The 18213-nt window shown below is 38.0% G+C and overlaps 1 protein-coding gene across 2 annotated transcripts in view; it reads left to right on the top strand.

Annotated features, from left to right (window-relative positions):
* The window catches only part of dscamb (Down syndrome cell adhesion molecule b), a 264610-nt gene that overhangs the window by 206727 nt on the left and 39670 nt on the right, over positions 1–18213 (top strand). For both annotated transcript variants that reach the window (XM_051678499.1, XM_051678498.1), the window contains exons 13-21: positions 1321–1417; positions 2248–2376; positions 2673–2840; positions 6717–6787; positions 8158–8398; positions 9174–9320; positions 15768–15923; positions 16034–16167; positions 18016–18169. In XM_051678499.1, coding sequence (XP_051534459.1) covers positions 1321–1417; positions 2248–2376; positions 2673–2840; positions 6717–6787; positions 8158–8398; positions 9174–9320; positions 15768–15923; positions 16034–16167; positions 18016–18169 — 1297 coding nt within the window. The remainder of the gene's footprint in view (positions 1–1320; positions 1418–2247; positions 2377–2672; positions 2841–6716; positions 6788–8157; positions 8399–9173; positions 9321–15767; positions 15924–16033; positions 16168–18015; positions 18170–18213) is intronic.

The following is an 18213-nucleotide window of genomic DNA, read 5'->3' as shown; positions in this document are numbered from 1 at the left end:
CTGTGAGGAAATCAATCTTTATATTAATGTTTATTAATTTTAATAGTAGTATTAAAGGGAAAAATTAAGAGTGGAGACAGGAAACAGGATGAAAACTTGGGTCGTCTGCACAAGAAAAGCACATCCACAGTGTCATTACACCACATGCCACTGCAGCGACACTAATGGTGCAGTTTGTCTTTAATTTCTGTGTTTCCACCAGACTATTGGAGTGCAAATAGCCATGCTTTGTGACAGGTGCTATTTACTAGTGTAATTAGTCACTCCGTTGATTTTATTCATTGGGAATTGATTGGATTGTGCCAAGTGGTCTCAAAAAACAGGTGGTTTGAGAGGAGGGGGTTAAAAATAACAGGGCTTGGTGACATCAAAAAGGAAAACTGTTCTATAGGAGGAGCAAATAATTAGATTTTGATGATTTTTTCCTTTTTTTCTTTTCTTTTTTTTGGTGGGGGGAATAAAATGCACCAAAGAATTGTTCAGAATAGACAAAAAAGCTGTATCATAAAAGTAAAAATGGGCAATTTTGGTTTCATGATGTCTTTAACAATTTTTGTGTTACTGTCATGCCTTAAATATTTTCTTTTTTTTTTTCCGAAGTCTGCAGATAAGTGGGTTGTAAAAAGATTTCAAAGGCCTCATATATTTTAAAACACAATAAAGACCATAATTGTGTTATACAGCTATGTATTTCATACATCAGCTATGTATTTCATACATAGCAAGCTTCTGACAAGATCATGCCACCTATCCAAGATAGTGGCTCATCAGAGAGACCAAGGTTATGTTTGGAATGGAATACTAGTTTACTGCATACTACCTAAGAATTTTTTTTTTTTTTTTTTTTTTTTTTGATAGTAAGTAATACAGTGTAATCTTGAACAATAAACATACAAACATATGGTGGTGTTTCTTCAACTCCAGGCACTATTAGCACTGTGGATTTCTAGGAAGTTAAGTCTTGTTAAATAGTTTTTCACACTCTCAATAATTTTTTTCATTTGTCTACTAACAGCAGTAAAAGTACATGCATCATGGGGATTTATATAATTTTTTGCCATGAAAATCCCCACTACTGTATGTAATTTCCACCAAATCAATATTTGAATAGATGCGGACAGCAGAGGGCAAGATTTTTAGAATCTTCAGATTTCTGTATTCAATTTCATTAATTTTCACTGGAAAAGAGTGGCCAGTACATTCAACTTTGTTCCTATTGTGCTCCAAAAAAGACGAAAAGTAATTTGGGTTTGGGACAATATTAGGGTGAGTTTTCATTTTTTTTGGCTGAACTGACCCTTTAATTTTGTGCCTTGACAGATCTTACACACTGTCAGAGAGGATTCAGGCTTTTTCTCTTGCATTGCCATCAACTCTTATGGTGAAGATAAGGGAATCATTCAGCTCATAGTACAAGGTGAAGATAAAGTTTCACTTAAGTTTTAAGGGGATAGTTCACCCAAAATTGAAAATTCTCTCATCATTTATTCATTCCCATGCCATCTCAGATGTGTATGACTTTCATTCTTCTGCAGAACACAAAAAAAGATTTTTAGAAAATATCTCAGAACTGTAGGTCCATACAATGCAAGTGAATGCTGACTAGACCTTTGTAGCTCCAAGAATCACATAAAACAAACATAAAGGTAATCCATGTGACTCCAGTGTTTAAATCCATATCTTCAGAAGCGATGTAATAGGTGCGGGTGAGAAACAGAACAACATTTAAGTCCTTTTTTACTCTAAATCTCCACTTTAACTTTCAGATGTGAAAGTGAAACTAAACAAGCACCACATGTGACTTTCAGATGTAAAAGTGAAAGTGGAGATTTAGAGTAAAAAAGGACTTAAATTTTTATCTGTTTCTCACCCACACCTATTACATCACTTGTGAAGATATGGATTTAGCCACTGGAGTCATATAGATTACTTCTATGTTTCCTTTATGTGATATTTTGGAGTTACAAAGGTCTGATCACCATTCATTTGCATTGTATGGACCTACAGAGCTAATATATTCTTCTAAAAATCTTCATTTGTGTTCTGCTGAAGAAAGAAAGTCATCTCAGATGGCATGAGGGTGAGTACATGATGAAAGAATTCTTTTTTTTTTTTTTTTTTTCATTTGTGGGTGAACTGTCCCTTTAACTTAAGAGTCAAATGAATGTAACTAGTCCTCTCATTGAAGCCCAAAAGCTGATTTTGTCTACATTTGTAAGTATGTTATGTGTTGTCGTGCCTCCACAGATCGTCCAGACCCTCCGGAGGTTGAGATCAGAGAGGTGAAGGATCGCACCATCGCTCTCCGTTGGACGATGGGCTTTGATGGCAACAGCCCTATCACAGGATATGACATCAACTATAAGAACAAGTCAGGTAGGATGTTTTAAATTAGTTCAAAGTTAAGCAGAAAGGAAAGCGGCAATCATTTGTTAACAAATGACTAATTATTTGGTGGAATTTATTGTTTATTGTGATTATTATTATTAATTCATTAACGTAATTATTTCTTGAACATTGGTGACTTTCATCATATTGCTGTTGCCACTGTTTAGTGAGCTTCATGTTGTGCCAAACCACACTGTGGTGGAATGTGTGGTAAAATCACTGCAACATTTGGCCTCTCGTGGCTAATTTATCACACACTCTTTGTTTCTTTTCTCTTTTGATAGTTTCGTGGGCCTCGTCTCAAATGACCAAAGATGTCTCCCCTCAGCTAAATCAGGCCACCATCATTGAACTCCACCCTGCCTCCACCTACAACATCCGCATGTTTGCCAAAAACCAGATTGGAGACAGCAGGCCAAGCAATGAGCTCACCATAACCACAGATGAAGCTCGTGTGTATTACTACGTGATTTTTACAGTAAAATAGTGGTGAAGAAACTCTTATTTGTTTCTGTTGATCTAGATACACGTTCCTCTCTGTAATTAGACCCTTTATTCACAATTAGCTTGACTCAAGTTGAAATATATGATTTGCATCACAACCTAAATTTTGCACTGGACTTTAAGTTGTCGGACCTAACATAGTATCAGAATTGATCATCGGATTAAAGCTAACAAAACTGCCCTAATTGAAATTAGGGCTGTGGGTTTAATGTTTTAATTTAGTGCGATTAATTACTGTATAGAAAATAACACAATCATTCCCCCTAATCCATATGTAAATTCTGTAATAAAAGTACATATTTTCCTATCATCGGAGCAATTCAAGCTTAAAGTGCACATAACTTGTAATGTGTAATGTGTTTTTACGAACTGCATCAACGGGGGGCAGTCAGTGCACCTTAACAAACCTCACAAGCAGCACAGCTACAGAATGAGCGCCAGGATGTGTTGACAGCTGGACTAATGCTGCCTTCATATGCTATTGGAATTATCCTACTTCCCACTTCTGAAGTGGTAATTACGAGTATATCGCGTTCAAGTGCTTTGTTGTCGGAAAGAACAGGAAACATGGACAATGCCAGGTACATACATAAATATTTTTGAGGAACTTTTATTTTGACAGCATAATACATTACTCAGTAAGCCTGCTGACGATAATGGAATTTTGGTCAAATACAAAATACAAATTTTCATGTTGTAAAAATGTAAAAAATGCATCAAATGGTTGCTAATGTACATAAATGAATATGACCAAAACTGCAAGCATTAACAATTAGCTGTATTTAGAAAAATTAATAAAAACTGTCATTCACTACATAAACTGTAGTCTCCTCCGCCATGTTAAAAGTTTACGACTCCTCCCATCTCGAAAACTCGGGTATCAAAATTATCTCAGAGTTTCCCAGTCGCGATTATGACTTGAGGGGTCGTTCATGTGCAACTTCCGATTGGGAAACTCGTATTTATGATCATTCCGATAACAAGTGAAAGCAGCTTAAGCACAAGAGAATTTGGGGATTTTGAGATGCCATTTTCATAGTTTTAACTACTTTTAGCTTGACACAGTGTCCTATTAATGCAGTGTTTATGACGATGAAAACCAGTGAGACGCTCTAAAAGCACACGACAATGTAAATAAAGGTGCTGTAAGCGATTTTTTTTAATTTATTTAATTTATTTTATGGAATTGTATGCCAAAAATGTTCCTTCTCCCTGAAAGATATGTCTGTGACAGCACTAGACCATGTAACACAGGGCTGCGAACGCATTCTGCCAATCAGAAAACGTATATGTTGACTGATATGTTTTTTGCCTGTCAATCATTTTGGGAGTTCTGTTAGTCTAGTAGTTGAAGCTAATCATTCAGGTTTAATGCCATCGTAAAACTCATAACAGTTTATGTCAGCTGAGGTTGCTATTTTGCTACAGTTGTGTTTGACAACTGTGAGAAGGTGGTGTCTTAACACTATCCTTGGAGGGCGGTGTTTTGGAAAGAAGGGGTGTGTCTAATTCAACAGCTAAGTCTCTTGGAAGTCCCCGAACTATTAAAATTAAAATACAGTATAGCGCTGATGGAATGTAAGAACACATAACAGTAATGTAAATCCATAAGATTAACTTTGGCTAATGTATTTATATATGTGTATATATATATATATATATATATATATATATATATATATATATATATATATATATATATATATATATATATATATATATACACACACATACACACTGACGGCCAAAAGTTTGGAATAATGTACAGATTTTGCTCTTATGGAAAGAAATTGGTACTTTTATTCACCAAAGTGGCATTCAACTGATCACAGTGTATAGTCAGGACATTAATAACATGAAAAATTACTATTACAATTTGAAAAGAAATGTTCAGAGCTTCTTAAACTACTTCAAAGTGTTCTCATCCAAAAATCCTCCACGTGCAGCAGTGACAGCTTTGCAGATCCTTGGCATTGTAGCTGTCAGTTTGTCCAGATACTCAGGTGACATTTCAACCCATGCATCCTGTAGCACTTGCCATAGATGTGGCTGTCTTGTCGGGCACTTCTCACGCACCTTACAGTCTAGCTGATCCCACAAAAGCTCAATGGGGTTAAGATCCATAACACTCTTTTCCAATTATCTGTTGTCCAATGTCTTTGTTTCTTTGTGCACTCTAACCTTTTCTTTTTGTTTTTCTGTTTCAAAAATGGCTTTTTCTTTGCAATTCTTCCCATAAGGCCTGCACCCCTGAGTCTTCTCTTTACTGTTATACATGAAACTGGTGTTGAGCGGATAGAATTCAATGAAGCTGTCAGCTGAGGACATGTGAGGCGTCTATTTCTCAAACTAGAGACTCTGATGTACTTATCCTCTTGTTTAGTTGTACATCTGGCCTTCCACATCTCTTTGTGTCCTTGTCAAAGACAGTTCTTTGTCTTTGAAGACTGTAGTGTACACCTTTGCTTGAAATTGCCAAAAAACGTAAGATTTCATACATTGTATAGCCTTCATTCCTCAAAACAATGATTGACTGATGAGTTTCTAGAGAAAGCTGTTTCTTTTTTTTTTGTGCCATTTTTGACCTAACATTGACCTTAAGACATGCCAGTCTATTGCATACCGTGGCAACTCAAAAACAAACACAAAGACAATGTTAAGCTTTATTTAATGCACCAAATAGTTTAATATAATGACAAGTGATTTTCTAGTACCACATTAGCAATTTAGCATGATTACTCAAGGATAGGGTGTTGGAGTGATGGCTGCTGGAAATGGGGCCTGTCTAGATTTTATCAAAAATGACTTTTTTCAAATAGTGATGGTGCTGTTTTTTTTTTTTTTTTTGCATCAGTAATGTCCTGACTATACTTTGTGATCAACTGAATGCCACTTTGGTGAATTAAAGTACCAATTTCCTTCCGAAACAGCAAAATCTGTACATTATTCCAAACATTTGGCCACCAGTGTGTATATATATATATATATATATATATATATATATATATATATATATATATATATATATATATATATATATGTGTGTGTGTGTGTGTGTGTGTGTGTGTGATTCAATTTAATTCTAAATATTATTATTATTATGTATCATTTTTTTATTAGCTTTATTTGGGGGCTTTTTACAGCAAATATTGAAAAATGCTATTCATTGCGGTTCATTCAATAACTAATTTGATTAAACATTTTGATCGATTGACAGCCCTAATGGAAATGTGCTGATATTGCCAAGTATCACATAGGCCCAACAACAACTCCTTGGGAATACATGGATTGAATAAATAAATAAATAAATACTTTAAAAGCAAAAGTTACGGGCAAGTGCATACATGTAAATGCAATATGCAAAGTTATTAACATGACAGGCTGAATTGGAAAATTTACAATTTTGGCCAAATATGTGCCAAATATTGCATTAGTATTAGTCATATTAACAAGTGATCAATGAATCTGCTCAAATTATGAAGAGTTTTAATGGATGTTCAGCATTTGACATTAATCACAAAAGATATGGGAAGCAATTTCTCCCCCCTTTAAAAAGGTGATAAGCCTATTTATTTTGCCATTATAAATGCACGGATATATGGTTAATTGGATCTTGTAATTTACATTTAACATTGCTTTTTTGCTGCTAAATGTTAAAAATGTCAATACTTTTGCCCTATCAAAAGACACCTGCAATCCACCATTTGATATTTGAAAACCACTGCTCCACAGTATTTGCCAAATGAAACATTTTGTTGTATGTGCCGCCACCTAGTGGTGCAGTCCAGTGTTGACTCTGTTTTACCTGCATGTGATCTTTGCAGCACCTGATGGGGCTCCTCAACACGTGCAGCTAGAGGCAATATCATCCCAAAGCATCAAAGTCACATGGAAGGTACTGTTCTGCCCATGACTGCATCCAAATTTGCATACAGTCAGTTGTAACTAATAAGCAAGATAAAAATGAGTGCAACCCAGATCAATGAATGTTTAAAATAGTATGCCAGTGGTGCCCATATGGTGCACTATTTCAGGTGAGACAAGGAATTTGAGGCCCAAACTGCTACAGCAGTTCTTAAATGTGTGAACCTTAACCTTAGGTAATAATGAATATTTAGTCAATAAATTTAGATTCTAGTGTGTTTTTTTTAATTTATTTATTTATTATTATTATTGAATCAAATTCTGCAACCATACAAGAAAAAGGCAAATATCCATGAAAACATACTGTATGTCTTTACAGACTGAGATCAAATTGTAACAACCTGTAGGTACATAGAAATATAAATTAACTGTTGATGTGCATGCCACCCACCACCAGAACTGATGTCACTTTGCTTAAATGAGTTCACATTTACTATATAGTCTAGTCAAAAAAAGTTAATAATGTTGACAAATTGTACAGATGTATAATTTGTCAACATTATGAACAATTTTGAACAGCACACTATATTGTAAATGTGAACTCATTTAAGCAAAGTAAAGTCAGGCCCATGGGTGGGGTCAATGAGCATCAACAGAGAACACAAAAGAAAAAAAAAATGTAATTAAAAGGTTAAAGGGATTATATAACTAAATAAAAAAGAAAAAAGAAAAAAAAGAAAAAGAAAAAGAAAATGCATCATTTAAAATCAATAGTTTTCAGTTTCAGATGCACTGTAGAAATTTAGTATTCACATTCAGCCATGATTAATTTAGTCCAAGAGTGAACGTGTCAAATAACAGGACGATTACTGAGAGTTAAGTGAGTAGTATTCGGCTGGTCATGTGATTCTAACATGGCAGGCCCCACGTGTGAACCTTCTCTATGTAGAATAAAACAGCTTTTATAAGGTTACTGATATGTCTGGAGTCTTAATTTTAATGTGAGAGGTTATGATTTCCTACATATACTGCAAAACTGCAATTAATGTCTTTTGAAGTTATACTTTGAGGGAAAAATTACTGAGTGACCTTTAACAAAAGCATCAAATTATTTTAAACTAAAGAAACATTTTGCTTCTCAATTATTAGACCAAATTTCACAATATCCCAAGAAATAATAGGTGTAACAGATATTGTTTTTGTATGTATCATTCCAAAAGGTCTGCACCAAACTGAAGAAAACAAAAAAACAAAACAGATGTTCTACTGTTTCTACATCAGTATTTGTTAGTGCTGTTGCGTTTATATGCACATTCGGATTATGCTTAATATGTAAACGCTGGTTTCTTACGTTGTCCGTTTTTTAAAAATATTATATTATATTATATTATACTTTTTCAGCCCCCACTCAAACACCTGCAGAACGGTTTGATCCGTAGCTACCAAGTGTGTTATCGGGAGTTTGGGACAGGGGGCAGCCCACAGTACAATACCATCAATGTCGACACCACGGGGGACATGGAAACCATCACATTAGATAACCTGAAGAAGTACACTCAGTATGAGGTGCGGGTACAAGCAGCCAACCGTGCAGGCATGGGTCCCACCTCAGAGGAGATGACCATCACCACTCTAGAAGACGGTCAGTTACTGTGTGATCATTGCTTGTGTTTTATTGGTGGTGTTTGCTGATGCTTTACATAATTACTATTGCTCATACTTAGTTTTTTTTTTTAAACCCTTAAAGGGATAGTTCAACCAAAAAAGAAAATTCTCTGATCATTTACTCACCCTTATGCCATCCCAGATGTGTATGACTTTCTTTCTTCTGCAGAACACAAACAAAGATTTGATTTAACCACTGGAGTCTTATGGATTACTTTTATGCTGCCTTTATCTCCCTTTTGGACCTTCAAAGTTCTGGTCACCATTCTCTTGCATTGTAAGGACCTACAGAGCTGAAAAATTCTTTAAACAATCTTCATTTGTGTTCTGCAGAAGAAAGAAAGCCATACACATCCCTTTAAGTATTAAAATTTGCTGAGATATTCATTCTGCATCATTTGTGCTACAGACATGAATAATACCTCAAATTGTGTGGCTTATTGAGAAGAGATGTGCTATTACTTTTCAAAGCGATCATAATGCTACCATAATGCCTGGTTGCTTTTATAATAGTTCTGCAAAAAAAGTCTGAAGTTAGTTTTTAAAAATCAATTTATTGAATGTGTTTTCTTTCTAAAAAAAATTCGTAGTATTTCCTTCCTGTGACTGGCACAGACATAGAGGCCACAAGAGTCCATGTTTAATGATATACCAGTAGCTATCAGCATGGATTAAGTGGCAAAACCGTTATATCGGTCGATTGGCTCTAATATTGGCTAACATGTATTAATGTGTCCTATGTTTCCTCACAGTGCCCAGTCGCCCACCTGAGAATGTTGTGACCACTGCGACCACCCCAGAGACCATCTCTCTATCCTGGTCTGCTTTGCCCAAAGAGGCGCTCAATGGCATGCTGCTGGGATACAGGGTGATCTACTGGGCCAACCTACCTGATGGAGGTCAGACAGCTGATGTGAATGTTTCCATACATTTATACACACTGTACAGTATATTATGTGCCCCACAGATGTCAACCCAACCCAGCAAATCAATTTTGAAAGTCTTTTTATATTTTAAATCTTTAATATTTTCCTCAATGAATATGAGATAGTTGTCAAAAAGAATAATAATTATGCATTTTATTTTCTTAAATGAACCAAAATCTGATTCATATAGTTTTAGGAAGTATTTTGTATAAGTATTTAGTATTTTAATATTAGCAACATCCACAGTTCTTTCTTTCTTTCTTTCTTTCTTTCTTTCTTTCTTTCCTTTTTAATGCCATGCCAGCTTCTATGGCTATATTCATGGTGAGAGCCAGTTTAGTTATTCAAGAGTAAAACTGAAAAAGGTGTTTAAGATTTGTCTAAATTTGGATTTACTTGGTTAAAAACCTTTTCAAAAGTGTCAACAGAATAATACAGGTTCCTCAAGTGTGTAGAAGTGTTACAGTCCAGTAAGACATGTTTAATGGATAGTGGGTTCTGACAGGATGGGCACTTTGGTGAATTTTCTCCAGATAGTAAAAATTGGTGTGTGAGCCTTGCGTGTCCTATCTAGCATCGAGTGTAAGTGACTTGATCCCAACGATTATTAAAAGGGAATACGTGTCTTGTCCTAACAACAGGATTTATTTCCCGTAATTTGTTGTTTAAACACTGATCCCATTCCGACTGCCATATGTTTTTAGTGTATACGTTTAATGATGGTTTTAGGTCTGTGAATGGAATAGTGCATTTTACTGGTTCTGAGGATAATGCTTCTTTGGCAGCTCTATCTGCTTGTTCATTACCAAAGATTCCTGAGTGGCCAGGTACCCAGCAGAAAATAATAGTAAAATTCTTTGATTCCAGAGATGACAATTTGTTTAAAATCTTCACGATTGTTGGGTGATCGGGTTTTATAGACTCCAATGTTTCCAGACATGATTTGGAATCAGTTATCATTAAAAAGGATTTCTGTGGAACAGTCTCAATGAACTTCAGTACTAGTAATAAAGCATTTGCCTCTGCAGTAAAAACTGAACTTTGGTCAGGGATGTGTATGCCTTGACACAGTTGACTTGTTGCAAAGACTGCTGCCACTTGATTTCCAGATTTGGATCCATCTGTGTATATTGGGATATGTTGTGGGAACACTGCTCTTATATCCAGGAATTGTTGGTAATACTCATTCGGATGAGTTTTTGATTTTTGGTTTCTCATTAAATCCAGATGGATTTTGGGCTTTTTGAGATCCCATGGGGGGATTTCACAAAAATGTGTCTGCTCCAGAATGTTTAAATCTACTTTCAGATTCTCCAGATGGGTTTTTATTCGTAGGCCAAATAGACGAATGTGACTTGGTTTTCTTTCATATAATATTGAATGTTGAGTTGAGAAAACTGCTGGATAGGCTGGATTTTCTTTATTTGTTTTCAGTTTGGTTGCATATTGTAGGGCCAGCTTTAGGCATTTGATTTCCAAGGAAGGTTCATTGGCTTCCACATATAAACTTTGAATTGGTGATGTTCTGTATGCTCCTAAGGCCAGTCGAATACCTTTGTGGTGAACAGTATCTAGAAGTTGTATATATGATCTCCTGGCTGATCCATAAATGATGCTTCCATAGTCAGCTTTGAGCGAAACAAGGTTCTGTACAGATTCATAAGAGTTGAATTGTCTGCTCCCCATTTGGTTTTGGATAAAACCTTTAAAACATTCATAGCTTTAAAACATTTATTTTTCAATAATTTAATTAGGGATAAAAGACAGCTTACTATCAAAGTTGTTACCAAGGAACCTGTTCTCTTTAATGTCTTTGATGGGGACTCCATAAACAACTCTGGTTCATTGTGCAATGAACGGAGTTGACAGAAATCCATACAGACAGTTTTTGTTTGTGACAACTTGAAACCATTCTGAGTTGACCAGGAGTGCATTTTGTTTATCTTCAGTTGGATTTTTCACTTGATAGTATGCATGTACTTGCTTCTGTAGCATGTGCTTGCTTCAATAAACATCAGAACCAATGACTTTCGCAATGCTGTCTATTTTAATATTAAAGAGAGTTACTGATAGAGTACTTGCTTGAGGTACTCCGAGTTCTTGTATATGTAGATTAGACAGTGTGTTTGCTATCTTTACTCAAAGTCTGTTCGATAAAATTTTTTCAATGAAGATTGGCAGGTGACCTCTAAAATACCAACATCCACAATAAATCCATGTTAATGTTTATCTTTTTCAGATGTAATGAAGCTGATTCATATATATATATACAGGTGCATCTCAATAAATTAGAATGTCGTGGAAAAGTTCATTTATTTCAGTAATTCAACTCAAATTGTGAAACTCGTGTATTAAATAAATTCAATGCATACAGACTGAAGTAGTTTAAGTCTTTGGTTCTTTTAATTGTGATGATTCTGGCTCACATTTAACAAAAACCCACCAATTCACTATCTCAAAAAATTAGAATACATCATAAGACCAATAAAAAAAAACATTTTTAGTGAATTGTTGGCCTTCTGGAAAGTATGTTCATTTACTATATATGTACTCAGTACTTGGTAGGGGCTCCTTTTGCTTTAATTACTGCCTCAATTCGGCGTGGTATGGAGATGATCAGTTTGTGGCACTGCTGAGGTGGTATGGAAGCCCAGGTTTCTTTGACAGTGGCCTTCAGCTCATCTGCATTTTTTGGTCTCTTGTTTCTCATTTTCCTCTTGACAATACCCCATAGATTCTCTATGGGGTTCAGGTCTGGTGAGTTTGCTGGCCAGTCAAGCACACCAACACCATGGTCATTTTACCAACTTTTGGTGCTTTTTGGCAGTGTGGGCAGGTGCCAAATCCTGCTGGAAAATGAAATCAGCATCTTTAAAAAGCTGGTCAGCAGAAGGAAGCACAAAAATGAAGTGCTCCAAAATTTCTTGGTAAATGGGTGCAGTGACTTTGGTTTTCAAAAAACACAATGGACCAACACCAGCAGATGACATTGCACCCCAAATCATCACAGACTGTGGAAACTTAACACTGGACTTCAAGCAACTTGGGCTATGAACTTCTCCACCCTTCCTCCAGACTCTAGGACCTTGGTTTCCAAATTAAATACAAAACTTGCTCTCATCTGGAAAGAGGACTTTGGAACACTGGGCAACAGTCCAGTTCTTCTTCTCCTTAGCCCAGGTAAGACGCCTCTGACGTTGTCTGTGGTTCAGGAGTGGCTTAACAAGAGGAATACGTCAACTGTAGCCAAATTCCTTGACATGTCTGTGTGTGGTGGCTCTTGATGCCTTGACCCCAGCCTCAGTCCATTCCTTGTGAAGTTCACCCAAATTCTTGAATCGATTTTGCTTGACAATCATAAGGCTGCGGTTCTCTCAGTTGGTTGTGCATCTTTTTCTTCCACACTTTTTCCTTCCACTCAACTTTCTGTTAACATGCTTGGATACAGCACTCTGTGAACAGCCAGCTTCTTTGGCAATGAATGTTTGTGGCTTACCCTCCTTGTGAAGGGTGTCAATGATTGTCTTCTGGACAACTGTCAGATCAGCAGTCTTCCCCATGATTGTGTAGCCTAGTGAACCAAACTGAAAGACCATTTTGAAGGCTCAGGAAACCTTTGCAGGTGTTTTGAGTTGATTAGCTGATTGGCATGTCACCATATTCTAATTTTTTGAGATAGTGAATTGGTGGGTTTTTGTTAAATGTGAGCCAAAATCATCACAATTAAAAGAACCAAAGACTTAAACTGCTTCAGTCTGTGTGCATTGAATTTATTTAATACACGAGTTTCACAATTTGAGTTGAATTACTGAAATAAATGAACTTTTCCACGACATTCTAATTTATTGAGATGCACCTGTATATATATATATATATATATATATATTTTCATATTTGTTCATATTTGAATGTGCATGAAATTTGAAGTGTTTTTAATGAATGAAAGTGATTATTAAGTGTCACACGGAACATACAGTAACAATTCAGTGGTATTTCTACTTCAGGCCAATAGAAGACACTGTGACTAAACATTTGATTATGCTATTATACAATTTCTCCAAAAACGGGTCATACCAAAGGCATATATTTGAAATTGTAAAGAAACCACATTCAATATTTAAAGGTGCACTCAGTAATTTTTTCCCCATTAAAAAAAGTTTTACTCTTAAAGAAATTAATTGTAATTTTGAAACATATGTATAAAAATCAAGATCACTCACATGAGATGAGAACTCTAGTCATTTCAGTAACCTTATAAAAGCTGTTTTATTCTACATGGGGCAGGAGCACCTCCATGGGGGCTGTCATGTTAGAATCATATGACCAGCTGAATACTACTCACTTAATCTTAGTAACCATCTTGTTATTGGACACTTCCACTATTGGAATAAATGAATCATGAATTGATTGTGAATAGTGAATTTCTGCAATGGTATCTGTAACTGAAAACGTCACTACCAAGTTGAGCCATAGGTGGCGCTCCTGGACAACCAGGGTGGACATCGCCTGCCCGAGAGTCCGCGCCGTGACCTTCGTCGCCCGGAGAGCGAGGTCGGTCGCCTAGCGCAGCTCCTGCATCAATCCCAGGTCAGAACTACCCTCGTGCAGTTCTCTTAGCACCTTGGCTTGGTGCACTCGCAGGGCGGAGGCGGCCCGTCCAGCGGCACCGCAGGCTTTAGTCTCCAGAGACGATGTAACCCTACAGGCGCTGGACGGGGGTCTCAGGCGGCCCTGCCAGGTGGCGGCGTTTTGCGGGCACATGTGCACCGCAACCGCCTTATCCACCTGGGGAATCGCCGAGTACCCCCTGGCAGCCCCACCATCGAGGGTAGTGAGAGCAGAGAAGCTCAGAGACCGGGTCCGGGCAGTGAAAGGTGCCCGCCACGACCTCGTGGGCTCCTCATGCACCTCCGGGAAGAAAGGGACCGGGGCAGGGCATGGCCGTGAGTGGCGCTCCGGGCCCAGGAACCAATCGTCAGGCTGCGAGGGTTCAGGAAGGGTGGAGGGTTCCACTCCAGCCTGACACATGCTGCCGCCTGGGCAAGCATGGCTGCCAGCTGTGCGTCAGGCTGCGACTGGGCGACCGCACCCGAAGGTGGGAGCCCAGTCGAGTCCTCAGCGTCAGACTGGACAGCCCGCTCTCCGATGCTGCAATCGAGAGCTCATCCACTTCGCGAGTGCCAAAACGAGACCGCGAACTCGCCCTGAGACGAGCCGGCAGTCTCATCCCAGCGGGGAAAATGAGCGTACTGGGGAATGGGAGGTCTGTGGGGAGTTACCCGGCAGAGTGGCTCCCACTGGGGTCCCCAAATCATCCCCAGCCCTCAAACCCGTAGGTAGAAGGACCGAGGTGGGGAGCCACTGGGGTGGTCTTTCCCTCTAACGAAGGAAAAACCACGACCGCAACATTGCCATGGTCACGCTCTCGCAGTGAGAACATGAACCGTCCACGAATGCAGTCTCCGCGTGGGCAGTGCCCAAGCACGTAAGACAGCGATCGTGGCCATCGGAAGCGGAGAGGTAACGACCGCAACCAGGAAATACACACAAACGGAGAGGCATCTTTAAAAAGATGCTCTCCGTTAATGCCACTCTTTTAGAATGTAAAATATACTCTTTCAGTAGGAAGAATATACTCTTTTAGCTGCTGAAGCACCCAGGGGTGTTCTCTGCACTTCACCAGTGCAAGAGGGGGAGAAGCCGCTGTAATGCGCCATAAATCCAACAGCTTTTCGAGGTGAATGGATCGGCAGAGTAATTCAGCTCGCTGAACACAACCGCTCGGCTCCGAAGAGAAAATCAGAATGAGTGGTTGCATACCAGCTCCTTTTATACCCGTATGTCCGGGGGAGTGGCATGCAAATTCCACTCGCCAATTCCCATTGGCCTTTTTTCAAAAAGCAGAGGTGTTTGGGGCTCCCAAGAGTGACCCCTAGTGTCACTACATCAACACAACGTCGAGTGAGTGACAGATAGGGAACTATTGATTTTGAATGTTACTGCATCCACACCACTAGGAGTCACTGTAAGTCCCAGATGACACAAGCAAAAAGTTACTGAGTGCACCTTTAAATTAATATTTATATCTTTTTGTATAATATTGCTGCAGTTGTCCTCATTTATACAAAATTTTACTTGAGTTTATAACCCTTTCATAAATATATGCATGTTTTTTTGTTTTTGTTTTTTGTGACCAACTGATGTCCAACCTCCTAGTTCAGTAGACAGAGTGTTTTTAGATTGTTTTCTCTCTTTTTATGGAATGTTTAGCTTTTGCTACATTTCTTTTATTTAATGCCTCTGCAAAAGTTCAAAAACACAGTTTTGTGGTGTTATGAGTTTGTTGTATTTCTGTTTTATCAAATGTCTTACTCTTACTGTGTGTGTGCGTGCGTGCGTGCGCGTGTGTGTGTGTTTCAGAGCTGGGAGAGATCAGGAATATCACCACCACCAAACCTTCATTAGAGCTGGAACGGCTAGAAAAATATACCAACTACAGTATCCAGGTGCTGGCCTTCACACGGGCTGGAGACGGTGTCCGCAGCGAGCAGATCTATACGCGCACCAAAGAGGATGGTGAGATAGCCTCCAATTTCATACACTCACACTCTGTCTTTCAATTCATAAAGGATTTTAGGTATTTAAAGGTTCAGTGTGAATCTATGTTATTTGTCTTGATAAACCAGTTCCTGGCCCTCCGGCTGGAGTTAAAGCTGCTGCCTCCACCAGCTCTGTGGTGTTTGTGTCCTGGTTGCCTCCGCTCAAGCTCAATGGGATCATCCGGAAATACACCGTCTTCTGCTCCAACCCTTACCCCACGGTGAGGCCTTAAGCTGTGACTCTGTGCAACTCTGCACAACCCCATACTGCCCCAAAGTTCGTTATTCATAAACAATGTTGTCATAGTATTCTCAGACACTTCAGGAAGTAATGAAACACTATCATGATGTAGCCCAAACAAAAAAGTATTTCCTAATTTCCTATTTCTTTGAATAATTAATTTCATAACATTATTTTTGCTATTGTAATTGCTTTGCACATGCATTGAGCAGCATTAGACAGTCTGTGTAAATACACCTTTTCTTGGTATATATATATATATATATATATATATATATATATATATATATATATATATATATATATATATATATATAGTTGGGTGTATACTGCATGTTTGCATCCACCTTACAGAAAAAATAAATAAAGAGGGATCACTAAAATTGCATTTTGGTTTTCATTTAGGACTGCCCTGATGAAGCCAGACTTTTAAATATTAAATTTTATAAATGCAATGACTGGAATTGTTCAGTTGAAGGGGGTACCAAACTGTGAATCCTGAACAAAACAATTTGGTGAATACATGTTTACACATTAGCTTCCACTCAGCTGACACACAATGAAAGTAGCAACGTGGTTAGCTAGTTAGCTATAAGCTCGTTGCCACGGAGAGTAAAAGATGGACGTTGTTTATTTACTTTCCAGCATTGTGTCTCACCAACTAACAACGTAGCCTGAAATCAACACTCAACAGACACAATCCGCTTAACTCTGCACCGCTTAACTCCGCCCTGTCTGCAGAGCCACCGTCAGCTCAGCTCTGTAAACAATGGAGTCGGAGCGTGCTCTGCTGGACAAACTACGTTATGACACCAATTCTAAAGCATTGTTTTCTGCATTATATGTTCTAAAAAAAAGTTTTCATATCTGCGCCTATCTGTAAACATATACGCCGATACCGATATATCGGTGAAAGGCTAATATCAGCCGACCGATATATTGGTCAGGCACTAGTCTCAAGTGTCAAAAGCTGGATCTTAACATCTTACAGTATATCCACTAATGGAGAGGAGTCAAATGTGTAGAAGATGCTGGGAAACCAAAGAATGTGCAGTCCCTGAAGTATTTTTCTGAAGAACAGTGGGCCAACTCATGCACAGCTATCACAAAAAAACACAAACAGTCACTGATAATCAAGGGTGCAACCCACCACATTAAAAACCACATGGATGCTAACTTTTGAATAGAATCATTTGTGTAAATGTAGTTCATATTTTGTTTTGTGGAATATATGTTAAGATCTGTTAAGTCAAACAGCTTAGTAGCTCAGTAATCTTTTGAAGTATGTTGAAGTATGGCTTACACTGACACCTAGTGGCCTGGATGCTGCATCATTCAAACACAATAGTTACCAATGCCATTGTAGAAATTCACTATACACAGTAAATTATTCTATGAAAGTGTCCAATAACAGGGCGGTTACTGAGATTAAGTATTCAGATGTTCATGTGATGCTAACATGGCTCCCCACATGAGGTGCCCCTGCCCTATGTAGAATAAAAGAGCTTTTATAAGGTTACTGATATGACTGAACTCTTCATCTCACATGTGTGGTCATGATTTTATACATCATGGTTTTAAAATTACTATTCATTTCTTTAGAAGTAAAACATTTTTAATGAGGAAAAAATTACTGAGTGCACCTGTAATCAGGGCAGTACAAAATAAAAAACAAAATGTATTTTTTATTATCCCTCCTATTTTTTGTTTTTCTTTTTGATTTGTTCTGTTTAATTTAGAGACAATGGAAGAGTGTTTAGTTTCCTAATGAATATTTGATGTTTATGTTATTCTTATGAACCCATCCTTTAACTGGGTGTCTCTGTAGGTGATCAGTGAGTTTGAGGCTGCTCCTGATGTTTACTTCCGTCGTTTGACCAACTTAAATCAGAACTGGCAGTACAGCATCTGGGTGGTGGCAGTGACTGCTGCAGGTCGTGGGAACACCAGTGAAATTATCACCGTAGAGCCTCAAGTTAAAGGTACAGACAATGCTTTACCCTCTGTGTAGCTCTGTATTGGTACA

The sequence above is a fragment of the Myxocyprinus asiaticus genome, chromosome 39 (assembly GCF_019703515.2).
Source record: "Myxocyprinus asiaticus isolate MX2 ecotype Aquarium Trade chromosome 39, UBuf_Myxa_2, whole genome shotgun sequence".
Classification (NCBI taxonomy): domain Eukaryota; kingdom Metazoa; phylum Chordata; class Actinopteri; order Cypriniformes; family Catostomidae; genus Myxocyprinus; species Myxocyprinus asiaticus.
This window is presented reverse-complemented; position numbering and strand designations above follow the sequence as displayed.